Genomic DNA, 18,674 nt, shown 5'->3' with positions numbered 1-18,674 from the left:
TTTATCTTGCCTCCTTGTCGCTTTTAGGTTCTCATGAGACTGGCTGTTCAGAACATGTGAAACTTTCATCTCTCTTTCCACCCTGCCACTCCAGTGATTTTAATAAAATATCTTTACAAGGTTTTTACTATGTTCCCTCCTTTTTTTCAGTCCTGAATGAACAAGGTAATTAAAGTATGTGCATAATGTGTTCTTGACTATTCCCACTGAGGTCAGTGGAGCAATTAGTACCTTGCATGGTTGCTTATGTATCTTGAAGACTCTGTGTGTCATGTTTTTCTCAAATACAACTTCCAGCATTAATGGCAATGAGTTCCTGAAAAATGGACTTGTGAGGTGAAACTAAGCAGCTGTGCTTCAGAGCTAAAAAAACCAACCGCACATTAAAAAAGTCTTGTGAGACACTCATTTGTAACAGAGAACTGAGTTTAAAAACTGATACAAGTGGATCCTAATAATTTAGTGAGAGCAGTGCAATAGCATGAATGCTGAAGGCTTATGTCTGCTACATGGACATATAAGGCTGGGAAAGTTAAACCATTCTCAGTAGGTGAAAAAACCCACAATACTTAAGACTAGACTGGATACACAGTTAACTAATTTCTAATATTAGAAAGTGACAGTTTCTGTGGAGGCTTTTGTACAGATTCAGAATTCTGCAGTGCCAGAACCCTTACTTCAATTTTAAAACATAGTTTTCCTACAAATCAGAGACTAAAGTTGTGCTCTGTGGGGTTTTTTTTCATCTATTCAATAATGCTCTAATGTCTGCACGTCTTGTTGCTTCATTTACAGATGATTGATACGTGTATCCAACACTTGGCTGCAGCCTGCCATTGTCCTCTTGGACATCTCAGGTTATACTCATCTTACTGACTATACCTGAAATAACTTTGGAAAGACTGTAAGCAACTGCAAATTCTCACGACATTTTGTACTGTAGAAAAATTACAAGGAGGGTATTTCCTAATTTTAATTCCAAGGTGGTTGTAAACCCTAAAACTTTTTTCTTCACTGGCATCATGGTGCCATGCTAGGTATCTGGCTTGAGCCATCTAGCTTCTTTATCTAGGCGGTGTCCACATTGGTGCCTTAGGATTCTTGTGGTCTGATGGAGTTATCTACATATTCTAGTGTCAGTCAGAAGTGAGGAGAAATACAGACTTCACATCTCTTTATGGCAGACAATGTCCTCTTATGGCAGTTTCTAGAGACATAGGACACTACCTCAAGGACACATGGGAACACGAATGAGAAAACCAGGCTGGGCCTAATGCTCTCAGCCATCACACTGTGTACTTGAGCTCACTCCAAGGGTTTGTGGGGGCCTGGTTCCCAATGACTGAATGTCAGTATATGGCAGAAGTAGATGTGAGCCTGTGCTCAAAACACAGCACGGTTACAGCGAGTGACTCAAGCTATGGTGCTGTGACCACTTTCCCAGGGAACCTGTTGCAGTGACTGACCAGCCTCTCAGTAAAGAACCTTTTCTTAAAGTTCAATCTGAAGTTGCCCTGACACAGCTTAGGCCTTATCACTGGCAAGCACCTCCCCCTCAGCCTTCCCTTCTCCAAGCTGAACAAGTCAAGTGACCTAAACCACTCATTTTAAGTTTTGTTCTCAAGATAGTTCACCATCTTGGTCACCATTTGGATGCTCTCTAACAGCTTAATCTCTTTTTTATATTGTGGTGCCCAGAACTGCCCCCAGCACTCGAGGAGAGGCTGCCCCAGTGCAGAGCAGAGCCGGACAATCCCCTCCCTTGCCTGGCTTGCGATGCTGCACCTGATGCCCGCCAGGACAGGGTTGGCCCTCCTGGCTGCCAGGGCACTGCTGACTCAGGTTCAACTTTCCATTGACCCAAACTCCCAGATCCCTTTCTGCAGGGCTGTTCTCCAGCCTTTCATCCCCCAGTGTATATGTATAACCAGGGCTACCCTATAACAGGTGGAGAATTGAGTATTTGCTCTTGTTCACTTTCATACAGCTGGTGATTGCCCAGCTTTTCAGTCTATCCAATCTCTGTAGCTCCTTTCCACCCTGCAGGGAGTCTCATTTAGTATCATTGGCACACTTTACATTCAATTCCTGCATCCAGATCATTTATAAAAACATTACAAATTGAGCACTGGTGTCTGGTCACTGACCTGATATAACCTCATTTACCGTAACCCTTTGAGCCCAACCTGTGAGCCAGTTGCTCACCCAGTGTATTGTAGACAGTGTAAGATGAGTGCTGGACAGTTTATCCAGGATACTACTGGAGACAGTATCAAAAGCTCTGCTAAAATCCAAACCCACCACATCTACTGGCTTCCTGGTCAGGTAGGTGGATGACCTTGTCATAAAAGGAAATAAAGTTGGTTAAGCAGGACTCCCCCCTTGTGAACCCATGCTGGCTGTGCCCAGTGACTGCATTGTCTCTCTAATGTTTTTCAGTTACTCTCAGAATAACCTTCTCTATAATTTTACCAGGCACTGAAGTGAGACTAGAGGGCTGGTAATTGCCAGAGCCTTCCTTCTTACCCTTCTTAAAAATTGGGAAAGCTGAGTTGAGAGTTGAGTTTTCACCTGTGAGTCTCAAAAGATGTGGATTCAATATCTACCACCCTTCCATGGGGCTTAAGAGCATCACAGACCAGGCCCTGTACAGCTAGAACAGCACAGTGGCCAGACATGCCACAGGGCCTGAAACTGGAAAGGAACTGAAGTTTAGATATGGTTGATAGATCTGAGTATATAACTTAATAAAACTTTATGAGAGTAAGAAATATATAATACCATCCTATATAGATAGCCTATACTAGGCTAACCTTACTCTAACAGGACCACTGTAAGTGCTGTACTTCCTGCCAAGCCAATCCAGGGTTTAATAGTCACTTTAGAGACCACGAGACTAATGCATATGCTTAATAACTCAAAAGGTATTTCCAGTGTGCTTCACACTTTGCCAACCCTCCTCTACTATTTCCCTTTTTTACCACAAACAATTCTGGTGTCTTTGGTCTTAATTTCTTCACTTCTCTCAGACGTAGTTTTCTCAATGTCATCTCAGAACTTCCTCCTTAAAATCCCTACTTCTAATTCAACACTTGTAAGATACAGAAAGTGCTTTGAAGGATTGGTATGCAACAGTAGTAACTGGAAAAAAAATTAATTCAGATTCATTTAATCTCTTCATAATTTTCTGATTTATGGTTTTTCTCATATTAAGCCTCAAGAGATTTTCTTTTATCCTCAGATTGCTGTGGTTGACTTGTTTATTCTGTGACTTCACATCTCTGTTTAGAGCAGCAACAGTGTGTTGGTCCTTTCTGGCTCTGGTTACTGATCCGTCTTCCTGTAGAGGTGAGATGTAATGGGAACAGAAATTTGTGCCAATTCCAATTTGTGCTGGGTGAGCCATGATTAAGGTGCTGACATGACTTCTCAGAAACCCATTTGCATTATTGTAGCCTGGGATGACCCAGGATTATGCCTCTGCCTCAGAGTCCCACATGCAATGGGTTCTCCAAAGGTCTTGATTAAACTCTTCTGACTCAGCCAAGGAATTTCCCAACCAGTTATTTTTACTTTAAAGGAAACCCTGGAGAGTTATACATCTTTGCAAAACAAAAAAGCAACCATGAGACACACATCTCCACCCAGAGTTATCTTTGCCCTTTTTGTGATGTTTAGAACTAAGTAAACTTTGCCAATTTTATTTTCTTGAGTCTCATTTACTGGACAGTGGATGGTTCTTTTCCTTGCCACCCTCAGTCTCTAACCCTTTACACCATATGTTCAGTGACAGGAAACTCCTACCCTGTGCTGAGTCTGGGACAACACCTATTAGGTGGATTGATTATGCAGAATAATTCAGCCACCAAAATTTTTTGCTTGTTCCTTCCAACAGGTCCAAAGACACCTCATGCTAGACCTTGCCAGGCCACAGAATAGACTGGCTGCATCCAGATGGAATGATATTCATAAGATAAAAGTGAGTTCACAGCTAGATCCAGATATGTTCCACACCCTGCACATTCCCCAGTTTAGGAAAATCTTTTCTTTTAAGTTGCAGTTCAAGGCCAATATGGCAAAGATGATAAAAAATTTTATCTTCTGCCAGTAACTACATTAAAAGCACAATAAAATATGGCATGGTTCTAGAGTTAATTATCTTACAGTAGCTTTTCAACAACATCAAAAGTAATGACAGTATTGTCACTGTCACATATTTCTATAAAACTATGTGTTTCTTTCACAACCTGTATGTTTTTAGTAATGAATGATAAGCAACAGATTTCCAGAAAGAAAACCAATGGGCCCTCATTTTCTGTTCTCAGACTAACTCTTAAAACCATATTCAGGTTCTTAGATTTTCACTGAAGGTAAAGGCTGGCTTCAAGTGTAATTTATGTTCTGCAGGTGTGAAATCTACATTGCAGAGATATTTCATTCCCTGTTTAAGGAGATGGAAAAGTCATCTATGTAAAAATCACATCCATCTGGAGAATTAAATATGCTAGTGGCTTAGCTTCTAAATAAACCATAGAAATTTAAACTTTTTAGTTCAAAGTTGCCCTAAAATATCTATAAATCATGTATACTTCATTGTTCCAAAGGGATTCCCCATTATTTATTGTTAAACACTAGCCAGTCCTAGCAGACTGGTTAGTAATAGACTTTTAATTCTTAATAGACTAAACTTTGCAAATATTGAGTCATATCTCTTGTATCATGCCACATTATTTTTCAGGGTTTTTTTATTTTTACTGTTTTGATAGATTAAAATAGAAAACATGTGGAGCCACAAAGTTCTTCAAGTCTCAGTCCAATGAGGCTTCATAGGAAACAGCTATCGGCATATAAATTGTTCATTCTTTCCAGTATCAGGTAGATGTTGAGTTTGTATTTGCCAACATACTGCCCTGCTTCCAGGTTTAATAAATGTTAGAAGGAAAAAAAAGGTCTCTGGCCTGGTATCCTGCTGCATATTTCTGTATCCAGAGGCTAATGACCTTTCAGTTAATCCAGTTTCTAAATGGCAGAAAGAATCATGGATAATCTAATGTGCAAGTCCATAGTACTGGTACAACTGACTTCTTCTGCTAGAGGAAAAGAAAGCTAACTCACTGCTTGCTAAAATATAATTTTAGAAATGCTGTGTCAGTTTGATTCATTTAAGACTGATCCTACAGGAAAGAACACACCGGCATCTTCAGAGAAACACTTCTGGTTCCCTATAAGGCATTCTGTGTTAACATTTCTAGATGCAAAATGAGAAAGGAAATGTGTCATTGACAGAGAAGCCGGCTAGTCTTGTGCTTTCCCCAAACTACATCTCATCTGTAACTGTTTGGTTCCCCCAAAAGATATTCTTTGAGAGCCAAATTAAGTACTTCCTTCTTTCTTGTCTGCACTAATACAAAACTGGTTACATTTCTCCTAAACTCATGACTACGCTGTTAACGAGTAACTCATCAACAATTCCTATTACAATTTTTGTCTTTTAAACAAAAATTATATTAGGTCTTAATAGCTACAATACATTTGACATTTGGAGAACACTTTTTGATTTTTGTTTGGTTTTGTTGTGTCTTCTGATGGATGCTGTTGGTTAGAAAGAAGATTGCAAGAACTCTTTTTTTCCTGAAAAAGCGGAATTTCTTGGGTATTATCCAAATATTCAGGTCTCAAGGCAGGAAAGATCCAACAAACAGGGAATTGGAAATGAAGATGTCCTCCACCTGATTTGATAAAAGACCAACAATAATTACTCCTAAGTTTTCTGTTTAATAAGCAACAAAACATATAGAACTGTCTTCTCACTGACTGTAAATCTCTTTTTGGAAGTGATGCAGAGGCTCCTGGAGTGCCATGTTTCAGCCACTGACTGCACATGAACTGGATACCATAAAATGATAAAACTACTGCAGCTGACACAGACCTCAGAATACTTCAGATCTTATGTAGTCTAACCACCTTTTGTAACCTGGAGCATGCCTGCAGGATGCTTCCTGCTTTTCGCATTTAGCTGCCTGCCTCCACTTGCTTAATTTCTCCTGTACTTGCACTATAAACAGTTCTCCCATTTTTAAGTTTTTGGTTTCCATTACTTTTTACTGTTGATTTGTTTCTGTAACCTCATGTCAAGAAGCTTTTTTCAAAACCTCTGCTTTTTATTATGATGGACCCAGTCAAACAGGAACAGGCTCCTCAGGGAAGTCAGCACCAGCCTGACAGAGTTCAAGAAGCGTTTGGACAATGCTCTCAGGCACACGGTGTGACTCCTGGGGGTGGTGCTGTGCAGGGCTGGGAGTCAGACTTGATGATCTTGGTGGGTCCCTTCCAACTCAGCATATTCTGTGATTCTGAAAAACTGTTGAATTTTGGAATGGCTCAGGATTCAGACCATGTTGCAGAACTGTATTTCCCAGTTACCTCCCCTCAGTAAAATGGATTCAAACTTTGGGTAAGGATTCAATTACGTATTCCAGTGCTGCTCAAGCTGTGTGTTTGGGCCAGTACTTTTGTCTGACTTATACCAAGAGATAGTTGTTTTGCCAAAGATAACTGTAATTATTGGCTGAAATACTTTTATTCATCAATGTGCTCATTTAAGACAGTAAAGAAATAAATACATAAATAAATATAATTAACAGGCTCTGTCATAGAGCAGTATATCTTAAATAAACAATCTTTTTACCATGTGTTGATGATTAATGAATGGCTGTTTCTGGCAAACCACTCAACTGTAGCTCCAGGCATGGGACATCGTAAGTTTCCAAAAAAATAGTAACAGCTCCCCTTATACATGCTTCAGACAGCCGCTATACATCGCAGTTTCCATGAAAAACAGGAATTTGGACTTGGATGAGTTGATTTTTTATAGGTCAGAGCTTATAGCTCATATAAATTGTGCACACATTCCTCAATGGCACAGGCCTCCCTAATGCAAAAACAGATGCAGCCTTGTGTTCCTGTGCTTCATAGAGTATGTCAGTGTTGGACTTTTTATAAAAAAAATATCCTGCAGTGGTTGAAAACAAGCCCTCTTAGCTTCACTAATTCTGTCCCTTTTCCACTCCTGCCCACTTCCTTTTCCCTGCTGTAGTGGTGCAAGCATTACAGCTGGGCATATCTGCCTCTTGTAACCATCTCCAGTGTTCCCACTTTGGGAAAAAACCACAGAAAACACTGCAGCAGCATTACTGGCAGATAACAAAGCGCTTCAATTTGGATTTTTTTCTAGTATTGTCTGGATGCTATAGATTGTATTTTTCCAGAGCTTAGGAACTGGCCAGCAGGGAGAAAGACTGCCTTGCTGTGGCTGTGACACACCAGATCAGGTTGAAAATCCTGGAGAGGATGGGAGATGCAGAGACTTGGCATTTCTCCAAGGAGCACTGGAGTATGCTCAGCACAGAGGGGGTTCTGGAGCGCAGAGCCAGAGCTGGGGGAGGCTGGGCAGAAGGGTGCTCTGCTCAACAGGACCAGGCTGGCAGCCAGGTCACACAAGGCATGGAAAGAAAGAGACATTCACAAGACTGAAAGTGGTGGGTTGAGCTTCTTCAGTTTGGGAAGGTAATGAAAGTTGTGGGACTGACACTGCCAGGAAAGAAGGGAAAGGAGAGATTTGCTCTTCTTTTTAGTGTCTCACTCAGGAGGCCAGATTTTCTTTAATTTTGATCTAGTTTTTGGGTTTATGTTCTAATGCTGCAAAAAGGCAGTGGCCACAAAATGTTGAGAGAGATCTAGGTGTCATGGGTGGGTTTGAGCATCATAGACAACTCTCTTCTGGTTCAGCTGTCACAGAAGCTGCAAAACATGGCCTTGGGGCAGGTCCAGGGCCAGTGCAGGTAAGCGCAGGTAACGGTAAGGCTCTTGTAGCTCTGCCCACTGTGCACTCAATTCTATTTCTGAAACAATACACATTAAAAGAGGTGAGTGACAGAAGATAAGTACAGGAGAGAGGCTGGCCAAAAAGCAAGCAGAGGGTGAAGGAGGAAAGGGTAAAAATACTTGGAGGTGCCACAGACACTGGTTCAAACAGAAAAAGAGATGGACCTGCACAGTTACTATAGCCTTCCTATAGAACTATGAAAAAACACTCTGGAGATGCCGTGATACCTTTGGAGGTAGATGGTTTATTTATCTTGTTTGGTGTTATGTTTTCTTCCAAAGACAATATTATTATTCCAGTGGCATCACCCACTCAGATCTGTGTTCAGGCAGATGCTGACACACTAGAGCAAGTGTGGATGAAGCCCACCAAGACCATTAAAGGGCTGGAGCATGTGCTGTGTGAAGAATCTCCAGAGCATTGCTTTGGTAAGTCACGGGAGAAGGCTCGAGATGGAGGAGACCTTATTGCTGTCTCTAACCCCTATCAGAGCACACAGAAGAGAAGGCACAGCCAGACCATTCTCAAAGGTGCACTGATAGGACAAGTGGCATACGTAAAATTCTGATTACATTCTGATTAAAAGGAAACTTTAATTTTTTTAACCAGGAAGCTGGTCAAACTCTTGAAGAGGCTCACAGAGACTGTGCAACCTTCATCCCTAAACATGTTCAGAACTCATCTGGGCAAAGCCATGACTCACCTGGTCTAGCTGGATACATTTAAAGCAACACCAGGATGAAACGCTCTCCAGAGGCTTTTTCCAACCTAATTTATTCTGCGACTCTATGACCTAAACAATTATCTTCTAGTTTACTTTCCACAACACCCTTATAGTATTGATAGCTTTAGTTAAAACAAGGAACTTTTCCTCATTAAACTGCTTCTAGTGTTCTTTGTAGAAACAGCCTCCAAAAATTTTTATTTTGTCATTATTATTTTTGAACCTTTGTTACAGACAAGCTGTCTTGAAATACACAGCTGAACTGGAGAAACAGGAACATAATGATGCTGATCCTCCTTCCTGGCTTGGATATGACTGAGATGGTAACATAAGCACCTTCACGAAAAAACACAGATCAGAGCCTGAAAAAACAAATTCTTCAAAATGAAAAATGAAGAAATTGTGCAACATCTCTACATTTCAAGGGTTTTTTTCTAGAGCATGAAAAGACCACTGTGTTATTTTTTCTTAAAACTAATCAAACTTTAATAAAAGGCCATTTGCTGCATTAGTAAGGAAGCACTGCAAATCTTTCTCACAGGGGTATGAATGCCTTCAAGCAAGACAGCTGCACTCAGACAGCACTGCTAACTCTCAGATGTTGATTCAAGCTGTCTTCATCTTTCAATAATGAAAGTTTTTGTAGTCCTGTGCAGAGTAAGCAATGAATAAATCTGCATGTGTTTGAGGTTCTTCTTTGCCATGAAGGTCCTCTCCAGGACACAAACACTCCGACTCCCCAGAGAACTTCACACTTGATGTGGCTGGTACTCAGCAAATACAGCCTTCTTGAGTAACTGAGAGCAGTGAGTAGGTATAGACTACAGATTCTTTAATACACAACTACACCCAACCATTTAAGCACAGTTCTCCACTTCTCAACAGTCACTTGTGCACCCAGAGCCCTCCTTCTCATAAAGGCCTCCTGGGCTGAGTCCAGCTCTCTAAAGGAGCTGATGTTAGTGTCTGCAGATCTGAACTGTGGGCTGGCTGGCAGCTGAGAGACCAGGAGAACCAAATTAAAGGGAGCACAGATGAAAAAAGTGTTAAAAGTATAAATTTGCTCCAGTTACAAGAATACGTCTTCTCACCAAATGGACAAAAGAGATACATGAGCACATAAGGGATTTACCATTCAGATTCTAATTGCTGATATCTTTGTCTAGAGAAAAATAGTTTCACCTCATTATAGCAGAACAAGACATTTTTCAATGCCTTTGGGGAAACTCTCAAGGATTTGTCCTCCTTCAGCTCATTCTTGACCTTTATATTAACATTCTAGTTGGTATTAGCTTGGAATTACATTAGCTTGGAATGAATATAATCAGTAGCTTTAGCGGTAGCACAATTTTTCTGCTGGCTTATTTAAACTTCTTTAAGTGAGTAACTAAAAATCCTGATGTTTAATTCCTGCTAGATTTAGAAAATCAATGAATTGAAAGCCAGAGTTTGCTTTCTTTTGGATATGGAACAAACAACATGTTTTCTTAGTATGTTCTCCCTTAAACTGCTGATGCAGCAGTCCCAAAAACCACAACCTTAATCTCAGGCTGACAGCCTTTGTATTCCAGATGAATAATGGGACCATTAAATGGATTTGATCTTGTGAAGTATCTGCTAGACTGTTTTTATGTTTTCATGTGGTGTGAATTTTGAGGTGCTTTTTCCACTTTGGCTGTAGCAGGGCATAGAAATCATTTGTTTCAAATATTTTTCTGGATATCCAAACCCATTATAATTTATTAATTTTGTAACCTTAAAAAGTATAATAACTCATATTTAGTAATATTGTAATGCCTTTAGTAATACTATTAGAAATGTTTTATATATTAGTGTTTATATTAAAAATACATTAATTTGTCATATGCATCAGTGCCCACCTCATCCCAACAAATAGTACACACAACAGTAAACAGAATGTGGAGTTTTTAACCACCCTGAATTACAGCAGAAATGCTGCCCTTGACTCTTGAAGTCCATTAGCCAGGGGCAATTATACCTCCCAGGGAATCCTGTGGCAAAGGAGAAGTTCATTTCATAATGTACCATTATGACCTAAAGTACAAACACATATATACAAAACTTAAAGCCTGAGCTGACTGTCTGAATTTTCTCCTGCTCCTTGCCATCCACTCAGTTGGCAGGGATTCTTACATTTCAGCTTAAAACACAAATTTCACTACTTCTTTTTATAAGGTGCCATACAGAGGTATGGAAAGGCTTTTAAAAGCTCCATTGACTTTACTGTCTGTTTGCATTACAGTAACATGGAATTCTCCACAAAAATCAGTCCTGCCCTTGTGCAGGGCCTACCTGCTCCCCTCACCTCCTTCCTCTGTCTTCCTGCCTCCAAGAGCTGCCTGGCAGCTTTGCAGGACAGGGCTCTAAGTCACTGCAAACATAGCAAACAAAGAGAGTCCAGTTCTCAGTTACCAGGCCAATACTTCCATTCTATGGCAGCTTTTCCTTCAGGGGAATGTTCATGTGGACTTGGCCCTGAAGTCCAATTGGAGGAGTGTTCCAGTGAACACTCAGTAATGAAATTACTCAGATCCATTGCACTTTTACTTATTTTAAAAGCTTTTCTTTGCAGATGAGCAGTGGTAGACATAGCTGGAGTTCTTATTTCTATTCACAAACCAGCAGTTCACGATGACATGGAGCAAGTTCTGCCATTTCACAGAAGTATTTTTACAATAGAGTACCCATTGCCCAGGCAGAAACTGCTCAGGGTTCAAACACCAAATGAGAAGACCACATAAGAACTACAGTTCTGAAAGTGATTTTATGCTATCCATGATACAATTTGGTTGAAGAAAACTCTGTATTTTGCATAAACCAGCAGAATTCCCCCAGTATTGAGACATTTAATTTGAAAGTATAACAGAGCTTGCAAAGCATGTCATCTTGGAAGTGTTGCAAATGCTTTTTTTTATTTCTAAATGACAACTCCAAACTTTTGTTTGAAAGCTACCAGCTTTTAAACTGATATGGTAAGTGGGTAAAGTTATATAAATTCTGATATATGTAAGATCATCTTGTTCCTAAAAGGCACTAAAAGTAAACCAGACTGTTTAGCACCAGCACTGTCACAGGCAAATCTTAGGTTAAAATGCTCTTATTTTTAATATTGTTTCTCTTTTATATTAAGAATATACATCCAAAAAGTTTCATAATTTTACAGAAATATTCTTTTGTGGTTTCTTGATTTAACTTCTTTGGCCTATTTCACCTTTAAGAACTCTTCAGCTTGACAGACTGGATCCAGCTTTGGCTTTTAAGACACACTTTACCATTTTGTGTGTCAGCCTTAATCCATTTGTCTGTTTCATCCCTTTGATTCATGTGACCTGGAAAAGAGAGTTCTGTTAGTTTAATTTGACACACAGTAAACATATCATCTTCACATTGTCTTTTTTTCCCAAGCTCCCTGGAAGCACTTACAGCATTTTTATTTGGTAGAATTTGTGTACTTTTAGCAGAGACTTCTGACATTACCTTCTTGATACAGTTTTTTTGCATTCATCTAATTTCCCATAATAAATCCTTACAATAGAGTAGTGTTTTTATTATATAGTACTGCACTTTTTATTCTAAGCGAAGAAATATGTTATGGTGGGTTGGTCCTGGCTGGATGTCAGGTACCCACCAAAGCCACTCTACCACTCTCCTCCTCAGATGAAAAGGGTAGAGAGAGTATAACAAGAGCTTCAGGGGTCAGGATAAGGACAGGAAGAGATCAGGCATCAGTTACCATCACAGGCAAAACAGACTCGACTTGGGGAAAAAATTAATTTAATTTATTCCCAATCAAATCAGAGAGGGTAATAAGAAATAAAGCCAAATCTTAAAAACATATCCCCCTCACCCCTCCCTTCATTCCAGGCTTAATTTCACTGTTGATTTCTCTACTTTCTCCCCACCAGAGGCACAGGGGGACAAAGAACAGGGGTTGTGGTCAGTTCACACATTATCTCTGCCACTCCTTCCTCTGCAGAAGGAGAACTCCTCACGCTCTTCACCTGCTCTCACATGGGGTCCGCCACCAGCTGCAGCTGGATCTCTGCACCCCTGCAGCTCTCCAGGGGCTGCACCAGGGGCTGCAGGGCAATCTCTACTCTGGCATCTGGAGCACCTCCTGCCCTGACCTGGGTATTGGCAGGGCTGTTTCTCTCACATATTCTCACTCCTCTCTCCAGCTGCTGGTGTGCAGCAGGATTTTTCCCCGTTAACTGTGTCATTCACCGTCACTGATGGGCTCAGCACCGGACAGTGGTGGGTCCATCCTGGAGCAGGCTGGCGCTGACTCTGTAGGACATAAGGGAAGCTTCTGGCAGCTTCTCACAGAAGCCACCCCTAGAGCACCCCCACTACCAAAACCTGGCCACACAAACCCTACATGCACTGGTTTTCTGTGGGGTAGGGCTAATTTTTTTTATAGTAGCTAGTATGGACCATGTTTTAGGTTTGTGCTAAAAATGGTGTTGGCAATATATAAAATCTGTTATCTGTGAGTGGCCCTTTTACAGCATCAAGGCCTTTTATGCTTCTAACACTGCCCTGCCAGCGAGGAGGCTGGGGGCACACAATAAGCTGTGAGGGGACACAGCTGGGACAGCTGACCCCGAGTGACCAAAGGGATATTCTGAACTGTATGGCACCATGTTCAGCATTGGAGCCGGCAGAAGGAGGAGCAGGGGACATTCAGAGTGATGGCATTTCTCTGACCCAACCCAGGACCTGCTACATGAGATACAGCCCTGGTTTCCTGGGGACAGCTGAACACCTGCCTGCCCTGGGAAGTAGTGAAAGGATCCCTTGTTTTGCTTTGCTTGTGAGCACAGCTTTTGCTTTATCCATCAAGCTGTCTTTATCTCAAAGTCTCTATCCCAACCCATGAATTTTCTCACTTTTACTCTTCTGCTTCTCCCCCCCCATCCCAGTGGTGGGGAGTGAGTGAGGGGCTGCTTGGTGCTCATTTGTCAGTTCTGCTTAAACCATGACTCTACATGAGATACTGATCAGGCTAAGTAATTTCAAATATTTTAATTATTATTGTAAACACTGAAAAGAGACATAGTAAGACCTGATTTTCCAGATGACAGACATGTTGCTACTATTACTGTTTCCTTATGATAGTGGCCTAAAAAACCCCACAACCCTGAGGTATCTGTCTTCTTACATATTTCACATAAACTCAGTATTCACAGTCATGCTCTGAAAAGCTCACTGTATAACAAAGAAGAGAGTTCAACTTAATTTTAAAATGAGACTAAGAAACTGAGGCCAAGAGAGAATAAGTGACCTTCCAAATTGATACAAAAGCTTTGTGTCCATATTGGGAATTAAACTGGGATCTTTTAAGTCCCAAATCAGTGCCTTTATCACAAGATCAACCTTCACTTTCGTTTATCTTTACAAAATATCATTTATTATTACTTTAGTGTTCATTTAACTGTGTGAATTCTAAGTTTAGAACTAATTTGAGCCTGGAATAGCAAGAGGGATGGCAGGGAAGCAGATTCTGAACCAAATTTGCAAACATGCTCTGCAACACAGCTGAAGTTAAATTTTGGCCACAGCAAAAACAGTGGCAAAACTCCAACTGACATCACTGCACTGGTTTCCACAACTCAGGCCTATGTGCCAGAACTTTTCAATAGCCTTTCAGTGCTCTAGCAGTTCTAAGAGGAATTTATTTAAGTTTATGGGCCAAATCCACAGCAATTCCCAATAGGCTGAAGTATGGTTTGGAAATACAGAGGAGTCCAACAGTGTCAGAGTCACTCCAGTGTCCCCTGCTACCAGACTACAACATGCCTTCAGGTGTCTCCATGGGGATATCCCAGCACAATTTCTGCACTCCTGATAGCTCCAGACAGCAGCAGTCTCAGTCACACTCAGTGTCAGTATCATTGCTATTGTAAGCAGAATCCACAGACCTACTCAAGATCTAATTGCAGCCTTAAATCTGTGATGATCATCACTAAGCTGGACAAATGTGTTGTACATGAAATCCATTAAAATTTGAAAATTCAGTTCCTCAAAGCTGTCCTGAATTGCTGATTTTCAATAGTATTGTATCAGAGAATACAGAACAAAAATTAAAACAGAATCTGTTTTTTAAGCACAGATAGTCCTTAAAACATTGTATCAGCCCAATTTTTAAACAGGAAACAGTCTCCAGGTGATAAAAAATTGAACCAAAAAAGTATAAAGGAAAATTTCAGTTGATCCTTTTACAGAGCTGTAGAACACTAAAAATACAGCTTTTTCTTCTAGGGAGAGAGGACACAATAAATGCAGGGCAGAGATCTATTTCCAGAAAGCGCATATTGGAGTGCTTGGTCCCAGTTCCTCTCTCATGTTTTTGTGACTATGGCTTGTACTTCTGTACAAGAAACAAGCACTGAAGCACAGAATCAGCGCTGTATATGAAGTTTCATGTACTACTTACACCTTGGTTGAAAAGTTATAGAAGAGTTTACAGAACACAGAAACAAATTTACAAGAGCCATTTTAAAGCTCATTTGTTGTCTGAGCTCTGTTTCTCATTTTGCTTTTGCTATGTGAATGTACAGAAATGTTTTGTTCCTTATGCTTCTTCTGGAAATTTGTCCATGAGGCAAATATTAAGGTTATTAAGCCCATCAGTAGTAGCAGGTTCAAAGATATTTAAGACCTTTAAATAGCTTTGTGTATGAGGCACTAATCAAGCAACAAGGTTTAGCTGGAGACCTTTTGATGACTGCTTGGGTATTAACTGTACTCACTGCTTGTACTTTGAATACTGTGAGAACATAAGCAGATTTTGAGGAAGACTTTGCTAGCTCGATTAAATCACAAAAACAAACAGCCTCCTGGACTGAGAATGAAGCAGGGGAAAAATGAATTTTAAAACCTACCAGTCAAGACAGCAGCATGAGTTCAGGAGAAGACAGATGTACCATTATGCTGTGTGGCCCAACTTTTCAATTTAATGCCCAGGAAAAAGGTTGGAGTCTTTTTCCCCTCCCCAGCATGTGGTATCTAAAGGAAGGTAACACCTCTGTAAAACTTTACAGTCAAGTACTGACTGTTTATTTACTTGTCTTCCTAGAGACTGGAGAACTTGAGAGTTCGATTTTCATACCATAAAACACAAGAAGAGGATCATATTTTAAGTGTTGTTCATTGGTAGTGTTAGGACTGTGGTATATATCAAAAGGCTGTGAACAGCTTGAGTTAAATGCAAGCTGAAACCAATAAAAATCTCTAGGATAGCATCTCCTCTAACGTGTTTAATAAAAGTTGGATGAACTTTCTTTTTGACTCAAAGGAATGTAATCTTTTCCAGATACAACCTGGGTCTTTGTTTATTTTTTTTTTAAGATACTGCTTAAGGATCAAGGCTTCACAGAGGGCAGTATGTAGAAGGACATTGTAAAACAAAGCTCTTCCCACTCAATTCTAGTGGCCAAAAGTCAATAAAAACTGCTTCTAAGAAAAAAGGAAAGTTCTGAAGTGCCTTGAGAACAGACAAAACGAGGGGGGGGGAACATGACAGCAGATAGTGTTACTCCTGGGATCAGAACTGCAATGCTGACTGCAACAAACCCAAGACAGCTGCACAATGGGAGAAGTTCTACACTTGCGCAGCTGGTAAGCTTCAGATAAAACCTGAAGTTTCAGCAGACTGACATAATACAAGCTCTTTCAGTTATTTCCCTTTTAAAGGCAAGCTGCTTGCCTCATGTTATTCACTGCCCTTTCAGCTGTGTTTGTATTCAACCCTTGAACTCCAGGCAGCTAAAAACACAGACACTATCTTGGAGTAAACAAAATAGAGTTTCTCATAATGAAGACTCTTAAACACATCCATCCATAAAGCTTTGAGCATGGTATAGGAGACTCATGCAGTCAGCCCCCTCCTGCACACTGCATTTAAAGCAATCCTAAAGGGAAGGCTACAGCATTCCATAGGCTGCTCTCCCTAGTACTACTTTGAGGGACCACTAAGTGAGCAGTGAGAAGTAAGTTTTTCCTGGTACTAGGAAACATCTGTCTAGATCCCCCTTGGTCCAGCGGGGAACATCAGGCAGATGTGAAAGTTGTAATATTTCAGTGCATGCCTGAGTGAATGATTGTTGCAAGGAGAAAGGTGCTTCTTACCACAATCTACTGGGAGAACCAGGCAGGATGAGAAGATTTGAAGCATGTTAGTAAGAGAAACCTGAGAAGTCAGAGATAGGATGGTAGTGTCAATGTCCGTCTTTTCAAAGGAATCTGGTAATTATGGACAGGCTGACTCTCTGGAGGCACAGGAAGAGGAAGGCTATCTAAGAAGTTCTGAAGTATTAGAAGAATAATTGGATAGTGGATCAACCCATAAGGTAGAGACAATGTGTACTTGAAAATCTTCACAGGAGAAAAGGAGTTAGACAAGACAATGGGGATTTCCTCTCCATGTCCAGTACAGACATCTGAGGGAAGGCATAAATTAACATGGGAGAGTCCTATTCCCTGCATGGTCACCAGAGGCATAGCTCAGAGGAACATTGCTCTCAGGTGGCTTAGCAAAGCTCTTGTGCTGTAGACAAGATGGGATTAGTACCAAAACCTAAAAGACCTGTTAATTGCTGCAATTGCTGTCATGCTAATGACAACTGGGAGCAAGTATGTCTCGACCTGGGAGAAGACAATAATTCCCAAAGCATTTGCTCTTTGTATGAGGACAGAAAAATACAAAGAGGTTTGCCAGTTGAGAAGGTAAGAAGAGGGAGACACAATAACAATGACCAACATCCACAGCCTCTGAGGAGCACCTGAGACACGGTGGGACTTTTACCATGGAAACTCACACACCTGCTGCAAACCAGATGAAGTGACTGCAAAGCTAAAAGTTCACTCAGCACCAAGAAGATGGCATCAGGTGAAAGGTTGACACTGGATGTGAACATGGCACTAGAACTGGGGCAGGGATGGAGAAACATCCAAAATAAGGCAAGTCCCTGGCACCACTCACAGATGAGATTTACATGGTTTATTTTCCAGACAATTAGGCTTGGAAGTCGATACCATTAACTACAAGGATTCAAATAAAGTCTCTGAATGACTGCAAGAGTTTTTCCAGCAAGTTTACAGCTGTCAACACACAAGTTGGCAGCCAAAGTGGCTGAAGCGTGTCCAATGGCTGCATTTCATTTAGTCCCCATCCACCCACATGGCTGATAACCTCCCTTTGTTACTTTGGAGTGGGTGGGAACAGATGGTCACATCAACTGGAGACAAGAGAAAACAGAGCTGAAACAACCTCCTGAAGGAAGCACTGAATTTGGTCTGACACACTCACATCACCTGGTCTTCACAGTCTGCAGTACCAACACTCCTACTGCCTCCCCAGACCAGGGCTACAAGGAAGTTTTCCTTGCTATTTCACTAAGTTTTCTTTACCATAGTATCAAATCATAGTTTCTAGTCCTATTGCCAGTGGACAGAACAATTTATTTCCTTTTATCTCTGTAGCAACTTATGTACTAGAAAAATGTATCTTCTCTTCCCTTTGTCTTCTCTTTTGAGACAAAACCAGAACTTTTCAGTCTTCTCTCATTAATCATGATTTTAGGACTCCACTCATATGTTCTCCTTTATAGATTCTACAGTTTTGAAGTACATTACTCAAAACTGGACACATTCCAGCAAAGTATTACTAATGCCATGTAAAGCCAAAGGATTATTTTGAGTTTTAGGGATCATGCTAATACACTGTTTGTTTTCAATGGTGTAACACTACCGTTCCCTGGTCTTATTTAAATATTGCTCCTCTTCAGACTACACAGGTAATTGTGCCTACCTTCATACTTTGAACCTGATTTATTGGAAAATGGCCTAAAAAGCACCTAAATCAAAATTATATGACCTTTAACCTTGACCTTCAATATGTTTGTAACCCCTTTGACATAACAGTCTCCTAAATTCCTTTTCTGCTTAAATATTTAACACTTTTTAGCTTGCTACTCTTCCTCTTACCACATAGAGTACCTATAGCTAATTACCTCCACAGGCATCTTAAACCAGCTGATTTAA

At 40.7% G+C, this 18,674-nt stretch overlaps 1 protein-coding gene across 1 annotated transcript in view; it reads right to left on the bottom strand.

Annotated features, from left to right (window-relative positions):
- Positions 1 to 11,711: 11,711 nt before the first annotated feature.
- The window catches only part of FAM185A (family with sequence similarity 185 member A), a 37,500-nt gene continuing 30,537 nt past the window's right edge, over positions 11,712 to 18,674 (bottom strand). The window contains exon 8 of the mRNA XM_069036019.1: positions 11,712 to 11,959. Within this exon, the coding sequence (XP_068892120.1) occupies positions 11,844 to 11,959 (116 nt within the window). The 3' untranslated portion in view covers positions 11,712 to 11,843. The remainder of the gene's footprint in view (positions 11,960 to 18,674) is intronic.

The sequence above is a fragment of the Aphelocoma coerulescens genome, chromosome 1A (assembly GCF_041296385.1).
Source record: "Aphelocoma coerulescens isolate FSJ_1873_10779 chromosome 1A, UR_Acoe_1.0, whole genome shotgun sequence".
Classification (NCBI taxonomy): Eukaryota; Metazoa; Chordata; class Aves; order Passeriformes; family Corvidae; genus Aphelocoma; species Aphelocoma coerulescens.
The sequence above is the reverse complement of the archived record's forward strand: the minus strand, read 5'-3'. Positions and strand labels throughout refer to the sequence as shown.